Raw genomic sequence first — 15,636 nt, forward strand, 5'->3', positions numbered from 1 at the left:
CATATTAAACATTCTGACAACAAGGGACATGCATCATTATGCAACGTGTAGCTAACATCAGCTCCTGTTACTACTGAAATAATGAGTAGCTCACCTGTGACCTTCCAAACCTCCTCATACATATTATATCAGATTATTTGAATTTGGCTGTATGGTGCTGTCAATAGAGAGCTGGCTACAAATCATTTTAAAGGCAGGCCAGTCAAGGTTTTAAGACACGGATGCCGAGTATCACCATCCGGGCAGTCTCTGAGTGATTTCTAGGCCTGTTAATCTGACATCTGAGGCCCAAACATTTGGTTTACTGCCACCTATTTTGAAACGTATTTTTTAAGTGACATACCTCTGTGCTTTAGTTTTTCGTTCACTGCAAAGCAATCCCTTGTGTATATATTTCATCTTAGAAAGTTTTGACCTCCTTTTATTCATCTACAGTCATGGCCAAATGTTTTGTGTTTTGCAAAGTTTGCTGCTTAAGCTGTTGTGGTGTTGATTCACATTGGTTTTAGATTATTGTGTAGAGTAATCAGATGCATTTTAAATAATTGCTAAAAGCTTCATTGTCCCCCAAAATTTTTACTTTTCACAAAAAGACAAATTTCACAGTTTTTTTGATCCTGACACAAAATGACCAGCTAACATTAACTGACTAATCATATAAGCCGCACAAGTGAAAGTGTGAATGAGTTCTAGTCGGGTAAAATCACTATTATATTAATTATATTGTAAGAGCAGACTGATTACTCTTGTTAGCAGTGGTTACTTTTAAAGAAACACATGCAGCCATCATAGCTTTGCATCAAAATGGCTTCACATGGAAGGAAACTGCTACAAAGATTATTGCACCTGAAAGAACCATTTACCAGATCATCAAGAACTTCAAGAAGAGAGGTTCGACTGCAGTGAAGAAGTCTTCAGGACGTCCCAGAGTGTCCAGCAAGCAGCAGGACCATCTTCTCCAGAGGAGTCAGCTACAGAATCGTGTCTCCAGCAGTGCAGAGCTTGCTCAGGAAAGACAGCAGGTTTGTGTGAGAGCATCTGCATGCACAGTGAGGACAAGACTTTTGAAGAAGCCACTTCTCTCCAAGTAAAAACATCTGAAATTCTGCAGGAAGTACAAGGATTGGACAGCAGAAGATTGGTGCAAAGTTATTTTCTCTGATGAATCTTCCGACTGTTTGGAACATCTGGAAAATTAATTTTTCATAGAAGAAAAGGTGAACGCTACCATGATTCCTGTGATGTGCCAACAGTGAAGCATCCATGAGACCATCCATGTGTGGAGTTGTTTTTCAACCAAGGGAGTGGGCTTGCTCATAATTCTGCCCAAAAACACTGCCATGAATAAAGAATGGTATCAAAACATCCTGCAAGAGTGACTTTGTCCAACGATGCAAGAGCAATTTGGTGATTATCCGTGCATTTACCAGCATGATCGAGCACTATGTCACAAATCAAGAATGATAAAGAAGTGGCTCGAAGATCATTACATTAAAATGTTGTGTCCATGGCCAGGCAACTCCCCAGATCTCAGTCCCATAGAGAACCTGAGGTCAGTCCTCAAAAGGTGAGTGAACAAGCAAAAGCCCACAAATTGTGATCAACTTATAAGAATTAATAAGGCAAGAATGGATCACCATCATTCAGGATTTGGCCCAGAAGCTAATTTACAGTATGCCAGAGCAAACTGTACAGGTTATGAAGAACAAGGGTCAACACTGTAAATACTGATTACATTTTTTTAAATTTCCAATAAAAGACTTTAAAACGTATATGCTTATTGTTTATCAGTATACCATAGAAACATGTGGAAAAAGCAGCAAACCTTGCAAAACACAAACTTTGTCACTGCCAAAACATTTGGCCATGACTGTAAATATCATAACTCAGTTTCCTCTCTGATGACATATGCCAGACTTCTCCAGTCATTTCACATCTGTCTTTATCTCTATCCATTTCAATCAAATGTAAGAAATTATCTGTTGCTACTTCCATTATATTGAAAAAAATTACAAAATAAATGCAAGCCACAAAGTGATATTTTGTGAATTGAAAGTAATAGAAAGAAACAATGAATACCAGAGAAGCAAAACTGAAATATCTTACTTATGAATTTTTCCAAATCAAATCAGTTTTTTGAGCATTCCTGTGGCTCAGTGGTAGAGCATTGCATTAGCAGCATGAAAGGTTGTGGGTTCAACACACATACTGGTAAACAAAAATGTATAGCCAATGTACTGTGTCTGTTAATGATTAATCTCACATCGAATCCGTTAACTACAAAGATCCTTACTGCAGGGTACATGGGCAATAGGTGGCAATGGGTAAATCCTTTGTTATAAGTGAGTCATTGAATAATTCCTTCAACTATTTTGTCCAAACCTTTTTCCTTTAGGTCTAATAAATCACATGCTTCTTTCTAGCATGCTTTGTGCTCATAGCTCTCTGTAGTCAGTTTGAAATGTAGTCATGCACTTCTAAAGGCAGAGGTTGTGAAATCGCACCAAAGTGCACTATAATGTGTCATTAACTGTATACATAATGAAGTGATTGAGTGGACAAGTGATTGATTTTGAAAGAAGCTTTTACTTTCTTGAACAAGTCAGTTCATGGAAGAGAGTGAATAAGAATGATAACAAAGAATCGTTCATGAAATTAAACGGTACTATGCAAACTTTCAAAGAAAGAAGTCCAATGACTTAACATCCAATACAGGGTTCATGTAAGCTTAGTGTCTAGTGAAACTTTTCTTCCTTTTCACCAAGTTAATCTGTCAAGCCTCTGAGTAGCTTTTGCCTTTTCTGGACACAGCACAACGGTGTGGTTGTGATTTAGAGCGTGCTACTTAGTCCCAGAATTACATCTTTAGCATTAGACTGCACAGAGGAGCGCTTTGAGTTCAGATTCCTTGTTCAGTCATGTATCTTTGACATATATAGTGACCCAGGAAGGATCTAGAACAAACATGACATGTAAACATACAAAAGAGATCTGTAGCCTACAGGTATGCATCCTGATGCACTAGGCAGTGAACCCAGGACCAATGCACAGCCATCTGGAGAAGAAATGTGGCTTTTCTTCTGCAAGCTGCCTCGTTCTTTGGTGTTGGAATTATATTAGATTTTCTAGAAGAGCTTCAACTGCCTCAACAGGAATGCCTTGATGTCAGTAACAGTTGGCTCTCAAATAAGAACTCTCACACTTTTTTTTCCTGTTGATTTCAAATGAACTTATTTTTAAATGAAAGGAAAGCATGAACTGATTATACCATCATAAAAAGATTAAACAAAACTATTTTATGTAATACGAGTTGTTTCATATGCTCCACATTAAGTTTGTATGTATGTAAAAACATCCATCAGTCATGAATGACATGCGGTCTACAAGTTATAGAGGGCAATTTACATCAACCATGAAGAACTGTTGACCAAGCATAAATAATATGCTTTCAAATATGGAATCTTTTCAAAGTTTTGACTCCGCTACACTATTTTCCTGATCAATCCTGTGTAGTCTGTGTTGCAACAACAAAAAATACAAAAAATAATAAATAAAACACTCGTGACCAAGAATAAAATGCATACTTTATTTATTTAATTTCATTACTTTTATAAAAATCGTGCTTTTTTTTAATTTGTCATTTTGAAAAGAATCCTTGACTTTTATTTTGAAAATCTCAAACGGAAGTAGTTTCTTACACAAACTTCCGACAAGGATGCACGAAACCCTCGAAGAGATTTCTCTTTAGTTGATATCCTTGTTGATTTCCTTGAAAGACACTAACACAGTGTAAACAGACTAGAAACACAGCGCCAGTCATGTCAGAGACATACGGTAGGGTGGCTAATTTTCCTTTTCTCCTGCCACACTTCTTATCGACAGCATAGCGTAAATTTAAGCAGGTGTCCCGAGCTCATTTATCAAAGTGTTTGCTTACAAGCTCTGCTCAGTGCCAGCAGCTATCTGTCTGCCATATGTTTCATCTGTCGACGCCAAGTGTTTATTAATCTTTGATTAGTGAATTAATACAGTAATGACAATAACAGTTAACGTTACTATAGAAAGGCCGTTATTTATTTGGATATAACCTGGGTGTCATGATATATGTCTTTAGTGTACAATTTATGAAAGAGTGTTAATAGCCTGTAACGTTTTATGTAGTAGCATTCGTATACTATTTTTGTTTAATATGAGAATTCTGTGCACTTCTTGACAAAACATATTTATTGTTTTTGTTTTCCTCCCCTCTAGATTTCCTGTTTAAGTTCCTTGTGATAGGAAATGCAGGGACTGGAAAATCTTGTCTGCTTCACAATTTTATAGAAAAAAGATGTATGTCAGTTTCTGTTTCTTCTGTCTTGTCATCAAACATTGAGAAACAAATCTATGAAATATCACAGATGTCACTGTTCTGATACTGATGTTTTTTTGTCTTTCTTGATCCTCCAGTCAAAGATGACTCGAATCACACTATTGGGGTTGAATTTGGCTCAAAGGTAATCAGTGTGGTCAATAAGTCTGTCAAGCTCCAGATCTGGGACACAGCAGGACAGGAGCGTTTCAGGTGTGTTCATAGGGCTGTTTCTTATTTCTGTATCTGTTTCTCTTTTGGATTGGCCATGTTTGTACGGACCACTGTAAGATTTGGCTTATGATGATCATTTCTAGATTTGTTCTCAGGCAGTCAGATGGTGGAGCATTTGGTGAGGGATTGATTCAAGTCCAGATTGAATGTAGGAGTTTATAGTACCTTGTGCAGATTCATTTGTCAGTGCTATAAACATGCTCTTAATTTCCACTGAACATTTGCCAGCAGCTTCCTTAGAACCAAAATAGCCTCAGTGCATTAAACCACATTTTTTTATTTATTTATTTATATTTTGCTTTATTTTGTGTATTTATACGTATCCTTGAGACTTAAAAAAAACAACAACAAAAAAACTACAACTTTATTTGTATTTCAGTTTTAGACATTTTAGTACTTTATCTTGAATCTAGCTCATTAAGGCTGCATTTATTTGATTAAAAATACTGTAAAAAAACCTAGCAATATTGTGAAATAGAATTAAAATTCACAATAACTGTTCTAGTTTAATGTGTTTTAAAATATTATTTATTCCCATGATAACAATGTTGAATTCAGCATCATTACTCCAGCCTTCAGTCTCCAATGATCCTTCAGAAGCCATTGTAAAATGCTGATTTGGTGCTTATTATTGATTGATTTATTGCGTCTTTGCTGAATAAAAGGATTAAAATAATCCCAGCTTTTGAATGCTACTGTATTTGGGGAAAAAGAGAAGTATTATCTATTTCTGAAACGTATTGTGAATGCCAGTTTTCTCTAAAATGACCAAATATGAGCCACATAATTGTTTGGCTGGTATATTGGTTTATCACTAGATTTTACTCTCTGTTATCACAAACTTCTGCTGATGTTACAGAGGCTTAATACTTGTTCTCCTCAGGTCTGTAACACGCAGCTACTACAGAGGGGCAGCAGGGGCTCTTCTCGTGTATGACATCACTAGGTAAAATCAAACTTTTCTTTAGATATTCATATATTTCTGGACATTTACCTAGAGCTATACTATGGTATGTGTTTTTAGATCCTGAAGTGTAAAGGTTTTTCACGCATTCTGTGTCTGTTAGTCGAGAAACATACAACGCTCTGACCAACTGGCTGACCGATGCCAGGATGCTGGCCAGCCAGAACATAGTGATCATACTGTGTGGAAATAAGAAAGATCTGGATGCTGACCGTGAAGTCACCTTTCTGGAGGCCTCACGCTTCGCTCAAGAGAATGGTGCGTATATCAAACAAGCAGTTCCCGGCTGGTAACAACTGTAGAGAATTGTAATGGCACCCAAATAGTTTGAATGGTTGCCATCAGAATGAGAGTTAAACAGCTGATAAAAGCATCACAATAACCCTAAAGTAATCCACATGACTCCAGGCAATCAGTTAACATCTGGTGAATGGAAAGGCTGTGTGTTTGCAATAAACAAATCCATTATTAAGACGATTTTAGCTTTCAGCTAATATACAAGTCTTCTATAGTATCCTTTAAAGCAGCACTATGTAACTTTTGGCGCTCTAGCGGTTAATAAAAAGAAATCCATGCATCAGTACACCAAGTGTACAGTAGTAATTCAGGTTAAGATAAAAATGTGGTTTGGAAGATGAATTCATGATGTACTCGCTCATTATATACATTTAGCAAATTTTAAACACTAAGAAAAAGTTATATAGTGTTGCTTCAAAGGTATATACAGGTGCTTATCAATAAATTAGAATGTCGTGGAAAAGTTCATTTGTTTCGGTAATTCAACACAAATTGTAAAACTCGTCTATTAAATAAATTCAATGCACACAGACTGTAGTAGTTTAAGTCTTTGGTTCTTTTAATTGTGATGATTTTAGCTCACATTTAACAAAAACCCACCAATTCACTGTCTCAACAAATTAGAATATAATGACATGCCAATCAGCTAATCAACTCAAAACACTTGTAAAAAGGTTTCCTGAGCCTTCAAAATGGTCTCTCAGTTTGGTTCACTAGGCTACACAATCATGGGGAAGATTGCTGATCTGACAGTTGTCCAGAAGACAATCATTGACTGCCTTCACAAGGAGGGTAAGCCACAAACATTCATTGCCAAAGAAGCTGTCTGTTCACAGAGTGCTGTATCCAAGCATGTTAACAGAAAGTTGAGTAGAAGGAAAAAGTGTAGAAGAAAAAGATGCACAACCAACCGAGAGAACCAAAGCATTATGAGGATGGTCAAGTGAAATTGAATCAAGAATTTGAGTGAACTTCACAAGGAATGGACTGAGGCTGGGGTCAAGGCATACAGAAGTGTCAAGGAATTTGGCTACAGTTGTCATATTCTTCTTGTTAAGCCACTTCTGATGTGTCTTACCTGGGCTGAGGAGATGAAAAACTGGATTGTTGCCCAAAGTGCTCTTTTCAGATGAGATCAAGTTTTGTATTTCATTTGGAAACTAAGGTCCTAAAGTCTGGAGGAAGGCTGGAGAAGCTCATAGCCCAAGTTGCTGTTAGTCCAGTTTTAAGTTTCCACAGTCTGTGATGATTTGGGGTGCAATGTCATCTGCTTGTGTTGGTCCATTCTGTTTTTTGGAAACCAAGTCACTGCACCCGTTCACCAAGAAATTTTGGAGCACTTCATGCTTCCTTCTGCTGACCAGCTTTTTGAAGATGCTGATTTTATTTTCCAGCAGGATTTGTCACCTGTCCACACTGCCAAAAGCACCAAAAGTTGGTTAAATGACCAAGGTGTTATTGTGCTTGACTGGCCTGCAAACTTACCAGATCTGAACCCCATAGAGAATCTATGGGCTTTTGTCAAGAGCAAGATGAGAAAGAAGAGACCAAACAATGCAGATGATCTGAAGGCCACTGTCAAAGAAACCTGGGCTTCCAGACCACCTCAGCAGTGCCACAAACTGATCACCTCCATGCCACGCCGAATTGAGGCAGTAATTACAGCAAAGGAGGCCCTACCAAGTATTGAGTACATGTACAGTAACATTAACATACTTTCCAGAAGGGCAACAGTTCACTAAAAAATGTTTTTATTTTATTTTATTGGTCTTATGAAGTTTTCTAATTTGTTGAGATAGTGATTTGGAGGGTTTTGGTTAAATGTGAGCCAAAATCATAAATTACAATTTGAGTTGAATTACTGAAATAAATGAACTGTTCCATGTTCATTTTAATTTATTGAGATGCACCTGTATATCTGCTTTCATATTGTAAGTGTACCACTAGAAGTCACTACAGGATAGTAATACTAACACAAACATGAAGAGCCCACTAGAATCACAACTGGCTGCCCTGAAATCACTGGGGCTTTTTCAGGGGCTAAACAGTGATTGGTTATTAGTAATTAAACAGATTGTTTATATCTATAATTGTAATTATAATTTGTTTATATATTTGCTTTCAGAGCTCATGTTTTTGGAGACCAGTGCTCTAACAGGGGAGAACGTGGAGGAAGCTTTTGTCCAGTGTGCTCGGAAAATCCTTAACAAGATAGAGTCAGGTACGAAAATACCAGTGCCTTTTACTGTTGCTTATAAGCTTACAAAAACATTTGAATCTAGCTGCTGTGCTTGTCATTTGGTTGTGTAGGAGAGCTGGACCCGGAGCGGATGGGTTCAGGAATCCAGTACGGAGATGCAGCGTTGCGGCAGCTGCGTTCTCCCAGACGAGCTCAAGCAGAGAGCGTGCAGGAGTGTGGCTGTTAACACTGATCCCAGGCAGCTGACCAACCAGGTGAAGGTCCAGAGGGTTTAGTTCCTCTCTCTACTTGCTTTTCAGATCCAAGGTGTTAATATGGGAAACTGTCCTACGAGGTTTCTGTACTTTTTTTTCAACAGTGTGAAGTGCAATCATTTATGTTATGTTTATTAATTGAGTAATTTTCTACTTGTTGCTAATATTTTAACCTTGATATCTTAAAGAGAAAGGTTGATATGAATGTGACAGTTTTAAAAGCATGAGAGTAAGAGAGTGCTGTTCTTCCTCCACTGACATTCTGTACCACTCACAACAGCAGCATCCATTAACAATAGCTGTGCTGCATTCAGATTTCATCAGATACTGTTGTTTGATACTGATACATGTACATGTACTACATACTTGTTCAGTATGGTGAAGGTTATTTTCTGTTCAGTCTCCTTCTCATTTCGATAATTGAATCCTTAATCATTGAATAACTGATTTTTTTTGTCTTTAGCTTGCACTTCAATTTTTGCTTACTTTTTCCTATTAAATTTCATACATTGAGTCACTTAAATGTTAGTAATGTAAGAATCTAAGGTGAAATTTAAAAAAGAATACAAAAACATAGGTCTGAAAATATTAAGGTAACATATTTATGTGGTAATTGTTTATAAAAAATAAAAAAAAACATTTTATATAGATTTTTGCAATGAACTAAATGAGATATCACAGAAAATACTTAACACAAACCTTTACTGGTTGTGTTTTTTTGAACGAGGCCCAATTTTTCCAGTAACTTCAAGATTGATTTCAAAGGATCATGTGACACTGAAGACTGGAGCATGATGCTAAAAAAATTAGCTTTGACATCACAGAAATAAAATTAACTTTAAAAGATGTTATATTATATATGCAGCATTGGTGAGTATAAGAGACTTCTTCCAAAAAACATAAAAAAAAATCGTACCAACCCCAAACTTTTGAACAGTGTATACTAATTCAGTTTTTACATTTACGGTTGTATAAAAAAAAACATGTATTCGTAAATGAACCTAGATTATTAAATGCTTTAAAAGTGTGGTTTTAATGTGTTATCTAATGGTAATGAACTGAACTGTATTATAAAGTGATACCAAAATACTTCGTGAGACATCATTTTAGCTTTATTAAAAGGTTTTCCATACATTTTGTCTGAAAATCCGCACCTTTCACCGCCGCCTGTAAAAGGATGTTGATAGCTGCCCCACAGCATCTCTGCTGTATTTGGCATGCCCTAGCAGGGAGGAGCTCTCTTCAAGAAGAGGTGCTATTTTTGTCACTGACACCCACCAAACGCTGCTCAAGTTTGCCTCTGCACGCCTTACAAAAGAGTGACAGTGATGCAGCACCAGCACACACACACACACATACAAATGACCAAGTGTTTCACCTTCTCCAGGCTTTGTTGAGGACAAACAAGTCCTTTAAACCCCTTCACCCTCTTATCAGTCAAATGCCACATGAGAAACAGAGTCAGGGGAAAGGATATATTTAACTCCAGATCCTTTCCAGGGTTTCTGAGGGGCCTTATTTGGAATGCGAGCTAGAAATAGCGATCCGAGCTGATTAGGAAGCAGCTCCTTCAGTTTGTAGACTAGAAGAAATGGCTCTGAAAAGACTGCCTATGTGATCACCTGCACTTTTTCTGTGTCCTTCAGCCGAGGCAGGTATTGAGAACATGAGGAGGACATCAGTGGGGAGTTTAACGTACGGCTCATCATGGTGGAGTGACTGTTTCCCTCACCTTACTTTTACTCCTGTTCTGACATGCTGGGGGACCCCCAGTGCTCCAGAAGGCTCTGGAGAATGTTTACTGCCCCCCTCGGGCTCGAGCCAAGACATCTGTGGTACCCAAAACCCTGAGGGTAGCTAAAAGACCCGGCCCCTGTCCCTGAGAATACTGCACTGAGCCCCTGTTCTGCCTTTCCCTCTTCCGTATGTAGATGTTGTGTAGAGAAGAGTTTCTATTATCACCGTGGAGCATGTTTCATGGTTGCAGTGATATGACATATTCATAAATGATTATATAAAGCATATATATAGCTTGGGCATACTGCCTCTGTGAATCTTATCAATGGAGTTTATCATGCATTATCTTGCTAGCACATTGTTTCCTTTTATTTGATTTTTTTCTTTCCATGTGTATTATGCATTTTTTTGGTTAGTATGTTTTAGGAAAGGATGCTATGTTTGTTTAAATTTAAGGGCCAGTGCACCCTTGCCTTCATAACGCACTGGAATACATTGTCAGTATGAACAGCTTCAAAATCAGTGTTACATGCTCTATATTTATTGTAAAGCATTTTTGTGCTACAGTCCCATTTTAAGGTGTCTGTTGGAATGGCACTATTTAAACTGATTTATGATTTAGATTTACAGATTTTTTTTTTTAGTTTTTTTTTTTGTTGAGGAAATGTATTTTCTTAATTTCCCTCTACTTGTCCCCTGTACTTACATTCATACATTTTTAAGTGAACATATCTCAAATTTGCTTGCACCGAAAATTAATGATAAATCAATGTGACCCAACTTCATATTGTGTCATTGTCTTTATATGAAGATTTTATGTTTGTGAAAATGTAAAATGGGAAAGTTGCCAGTCATGATTAACATTTGCACTGAATGGTAGTTGGTTCTTCGTTTTTAATTAACCTTGTGTCTTTACATCGACCTACAAAAAAAAAAAAAAAATTGTAGCACTGATGTAAAGAACTAATTCAAAACTTAATCAAATGTACAATTTAGCTGCTGAATGTAAAATCAGTGTTTGTAAAATAAGTGTAATTTGTGTAAAACTTCCTGAATAGCTTTCTGTATGGAACAAATTACTTCTATTATTTTTAAATCATAAAAATCATTCCATTAAAGTGAACAAGGGGACTTTGCCAGACATTTAAAGTGCTCCTTGGGTCTGATACATGGATGAGGTCTGGGCAAGCTCACAGAATCCTCATGTCCAGGAACAGCGTGCTGTAATGAGTTGGCAATTTAAAAATCTGCCTTGTATATTGGTGAGAAAAGAGTTTCATATAATACTGCAGAAAGCTTGTGAACAAACTATCCTTACCTACAAACATGAAAACTACTTTTACATCCATAATACACTTATAAAAAAACAACAACTTTATTTTACTATTATAACATACTATTCTCGTAACAGCAATGTTACGACTGAAAACTAAAAAAAATAATACTAGACTGTGTCTTTGTAAAGAAAGTGTTAAAAAGCTATTATCACATTTACATCTCAGTTTCACAGGCAGTAATATAAACTCTTAAACTTTAATACCCTTCAAAACTGCTTCCATAGCAGACAGTGGAATGGATATTAATCATATAAATCTAGCTCATAAACATGGCTTCATTTTTTTTTACCCTAACACCAACACTATTCACATAGTACATGCCATAAATCACTATTTAGATATGACATTGGAAAAAACATACCCTTTACATTTGTTTAGAGACGAGTCAAAATTAGTTCAATACCATTATATAAACGGTGTACAAATATCCCAATTTCATTTCTTAATAAATTACATAAAATACAAGAAATACCTGAGTGCTACTAAAAACCAAATAGCATCAAATTGAAAGTTATGCTTGATGGACAGCTAAAATTAATTTTGCTGTGTATGATCTCATTCAAACTTGATTTATCATTTTGCAGTGTACGTTTCATGCTTCAGATACCAGTGACTTTTTGATATTACTGTTTTGATACAATAAATACAACATGGAATGCACATTCAGTGTGAATACACAAGTAAAATATAATACATCTCTTATAAAAGAAAGCAGATATTAATATAATGGATCGATTGCCAATTTGAGACTATCACAACATTACAAAGATTCACATTGGCGCAAAAGATTTCTGTAAAAAACTGATTTCTTTATATTAAACCTAACTTCTAACACAATGTAGATAATACACAACGTTAAAATAAATAGAATTATGTGTCTATAATTGTCTGAAAACATTAAGTAGTTGGCTAAGAGTGCAAAGAGACACTGGTAAATCGCATGGCCTGTAAATCTACACAGCTCACAAATATCATGCAACAATGCAAGTGTTTAACAATTTGCCCTGTAGCATCAAATGATTGTGTTTTCATGTTTGATATGTACCAGTAAATACAACATATCCATGGGGTAAATAAACCCCTAAGAAAACTTGAGTTATAATTTATTGTGGCCCATTCTGGAAGACGGGAAGTGAGCTGGACTGATGCGCCAGTCATCATGTGCAGTATTTTGGCTCGATTGGTATGAGAGGTTTAGACAGACGCTGACATTTTCAAAGGATTTCAGAAAGCAATACTACCGTGAACGAGCTGAAAAGCAGCGCATGTACTCTGTCATCCAGGGGTTGAAATCCGGGACAATCTTATTTCTGTTATTTTCGACGTCAGCAGATCTGGCTCTTTGTTTGTCAGATCTCTTTATCTGTTTTTCCACCTCTCGTCGGGTTCTTGCTCGCATCGCTGACTCATGGATCTAGACAGAAGAAACACTGCATGAAGTATGCATGAATAACGATAAGCAAATGAGTACTTAAAGGAATATTTTACACAAAAATAATAATTCTGTCATCGTTTACTTACAAAACATGACTGGACGAATTTGACTTTCAAAGATTTTTAAAATTATATAATCATATAATGACAGAATTTTTCATTTTTGGGTGAATTATCCCTTTAAAGGAACACTACACTTAAAAAAAAAAAAAAAAAAATAGGCCCATTTTCCAATTCCCATAGCTTTAGCTTAGAAAAAAGCCTGAAAATAGTCCCCAGCAACTCTGCCATTATCAGACTATTTTCAGGCGCTGTGTAATATCACTGTAATACTGCACCTGTGATAAGACAGCAAAGTTCCTTTATCATTACTCCAGAATGAGAGTATATTTCCTAGCCATATTGGTTCCTAGTTCCTAGTCTATTTTCTAAAAAGAAAGTGACGTGTTCCTTTAAAATCCCAATGATGAAAACTAAGTAAATGTTCATATCTATCTAAATGAACTATTTATGTTAACCAAATTGTAATAGTTTATAAGTATATTACTATTTTTTACTGGTCAGATATGATATACTTCCTGAAAGGATCCTCACCTCTGCAGTTGATGCTGCTGGACCAACATTATGGGTTTTCTTGGAAGCCATATCTGTCTGTCTCTCTCCCCCACCATACAGGGCAAAAGGGTGACGATTTTCTTTTTCAGGGTCTTTGGTTGCATGAGGCTTGACCTTCGATCTTGTAAACTTGTGTGAGGAGAGGCGTTTGCTCTTTGGTGAGTTCAGGATATGTGTGTCAGTTTCTGGATTGAGAGCAGGAGAGCTTTCTCTGGCTCTCTCCTCCTCTTGATGACTCTGCTCAGCAACTCTGGCAACTAGCTCTGTTGATGAAAGAGAGATCTGCATGGAATCTGATATTTTGAAAAGTGTTTTAATAAAGTAGTTTTCATTAAGTAAGTACCACAGTTTATTGTCTTATGCTTTACCATTTAGTTTTCCATTGTGTTTTGCACATTATTTAGCAAATTATGCTAAATTGTGCCAATTAACATATTTAAGTAACAAGGTAAAGTGATCAGATTCTGTAATATAAATTAGGTTTAGAGTGGGCTGAAAATTATCATTTTTAGCATTTAACTTAAGTGTTAATGATACTACAGCTGTAAAATCAATAAAAAGTATAAATCATATTTTTGTTACCACAAATATTAAATGTTAAAGGAAAATTAGAAATTCACAAAGATTTTTTTTTAAATGTCAGTGCAAATGAATAGAATTTTTTTCTATTTTATATTATCAGGTTTTCATTTTAGTTTAAATTGAAGTAATTTTATGTACTTTTGTGACTTATATATATAGCTTTCATTTTAGTTTCAGTATTTTAATTACTGAAATCAATAACTTTTTCAGTTCCTGAGGCAATTTACATTCAGGGTTTAAAATTTAAATCAAGATTTAAAATTTAAACAAAAAAATATATATTTTTCTAATTCTAAATGTCTATTTTCTAATACTTTTATCGTTTATTAAGATTTATTTCAACCAAGGAAAACTTTCTTTCTTTTTATTTTTTTTTTAAAGATTTAGTTAACAACAGCATCAATAGAACACTTTTTTTTATAAAAGATAGGAATAATTTAAAAGATTAAAATAATAGATGACAGCCTGTAGCTCGGATCTTACTGGTGTTTGCTGCGCCTCTGTCCAGATCTTCTTCTGCCGGTGGTTCTGGTGTCACACAAGCAGATCGTTCTGCTTTCTCATCATGGATCCTCTCAGGTTCAACTTTATTCCGACTTAGAGGAGTAGATGTACCACTGGAGCCTGTCTCGCTCCCCCATTCTCCCCAGAACCAGGGCTTGTGCGCTTGCTCCAACAGCCGTCTTGACAGTCTGTACTTCAGCAAATCCTCGTAACACTTTGCGTAAGTGTCCCATCTCGGATCTTTAAATTTCTTCATGTATTCTGACCTAATTCGCTTCGTCACCATATTTCACTATTGTTCGACTGCAGAAAAAAAAAGAAATTGTACATCATACAGAGAATTAGTAGTCTACTGAAACTGAATTATGCATTTGTAAGCCCACTCTCTCTTGAATCCGCCCACCTCTCGCGCCAGACATTTAAACCAAATCACTATGGCAACAGAATTCTAATAGGCAAGTGAAAGCCAATCGCTGGCCAGCTGTGAATGGCACTCCTTAGACACGCCCCCTTCACATACACACCTACTTAAACTATGGCGTCATCTCAGAGATCTTCGAACCTCTTAACGTATTTGTTTGTATATAAGGGTTTATAAGGTGACGCTAAACGTGAATGATATCAAGCACCCGAACGAAATCAAACAGCGCGCGGTACAGTAGTTTAACGTTACACAGATGTTAAAGCTACATTCTTACGTCGACTAGTGTTTAAAGCGATTGTTGATGTGACAGCAGTGAGCGGAGGAGAGTTAAGTATTGATCGACGCATAAACACCTGTCGACACTAATCTGAGCCGTTTTTGATCTTCTGTTTACTTACCGTTTTGTTTTAGAGAAGGACGAGGGAAACAGATGGCGCTTGTTGTCTGCAGACGTCAAGCTTGCGGTTGTAGCTCCGCCCAGCGGTGAAGACAAGACACTGCAAATCACGAGAACACTGCAAATCACGAGAACACAGCAACAGGTGTTGTTGTCTACGGTTAAAGCTTGACCTCCCAAAGGAGGTCGAAGAAGAAGGTTGAGGGGGCTTAAACGTCTTTTTTAATTATACATATAACTATTTATATCTTTTGAAAAGCGTTTCGAACGGTCAAAACACGCTACATGCGCTAAATACATTTGACA

The 15,636-nt window shown here is 36.5% G+C and overlaps 2 protein-coding genes across 2 annotated transcripts; one reads left to right on the plus strand and one right to left on the minus strand.

Annotated features, from left to right (window-relative positions):
- Positions 1-3,682: 3,682 nt before the first annotated feature.
- LOC128026232 (ras-related protein Rab-4A-like) lies at positions 3,683-10,822 on the plus strand. Its single transcript, XM_052613097.1, has 8 exons — positions 3,683-3,834; positions 4,252-4,332; positions 4,450-4,564; positions 5,469-5,531; positions 5,653-5,807; positions 7,972-8,067; positions 8,157-8,300; positions 9,947-10,822. The coding sequence occupies exons 1-7, from the start codon at positions 3,819-3,821 to the stop codon at positions 8,270-8,272; spliced, it is 642 nt and encodes a 213-aa protein (XP_052469057.1). The 5' UTR covers positions 3,683-3,818; the 3' UTR covers positions 8,273-8,300; positions 9,947-10,822.
- Positions 10,823-11,388: 566 nt separating this feature from the next.
- Positions 11,389-15,454, minus strand: LOC128026231 (centriole, cilia and spindle-associated protein). The gene is made up of 4 exons (XM_052613096.1): positions 15,332-15,454; positions 14,489-14,812; positions 13,403-13,686; positions 11,389-12,788 (listed from the first exon to the last, which is right to left on the minus strand). Exons 2-4 carry the CDS (start codon positions 14,793-14,795, stop codon positions 12,612-12,614), a joined length of 768 nt encoding a protein of 255 aa, XP_052469056.1. The 5' UTR covers positions 14,796-14,812; positions 15,332-15,454; the 3' UTR covers positions 11,389-12,611.
- Between the last annotated feature and the right edge of the window lie 182 nt (positions 15,455-15,636).

This window comes from Carassius gibelio, chromosome A13 (assembly GCF_023724105.1).
Source record: "Carassius gibelio isolate Cgi1373 ecotype wild population from Czech Republic chromosome A13, carGib1.2-hapl.c, whole genome shotgun sequence".
NCBI classification, from domain to species: domain Eukaryota; kingdom Metazoa; phylum Chordata; class Actinopteri; order Cypriniformes; family Cyprinidae; genus Carassius; species Carassius gibelio.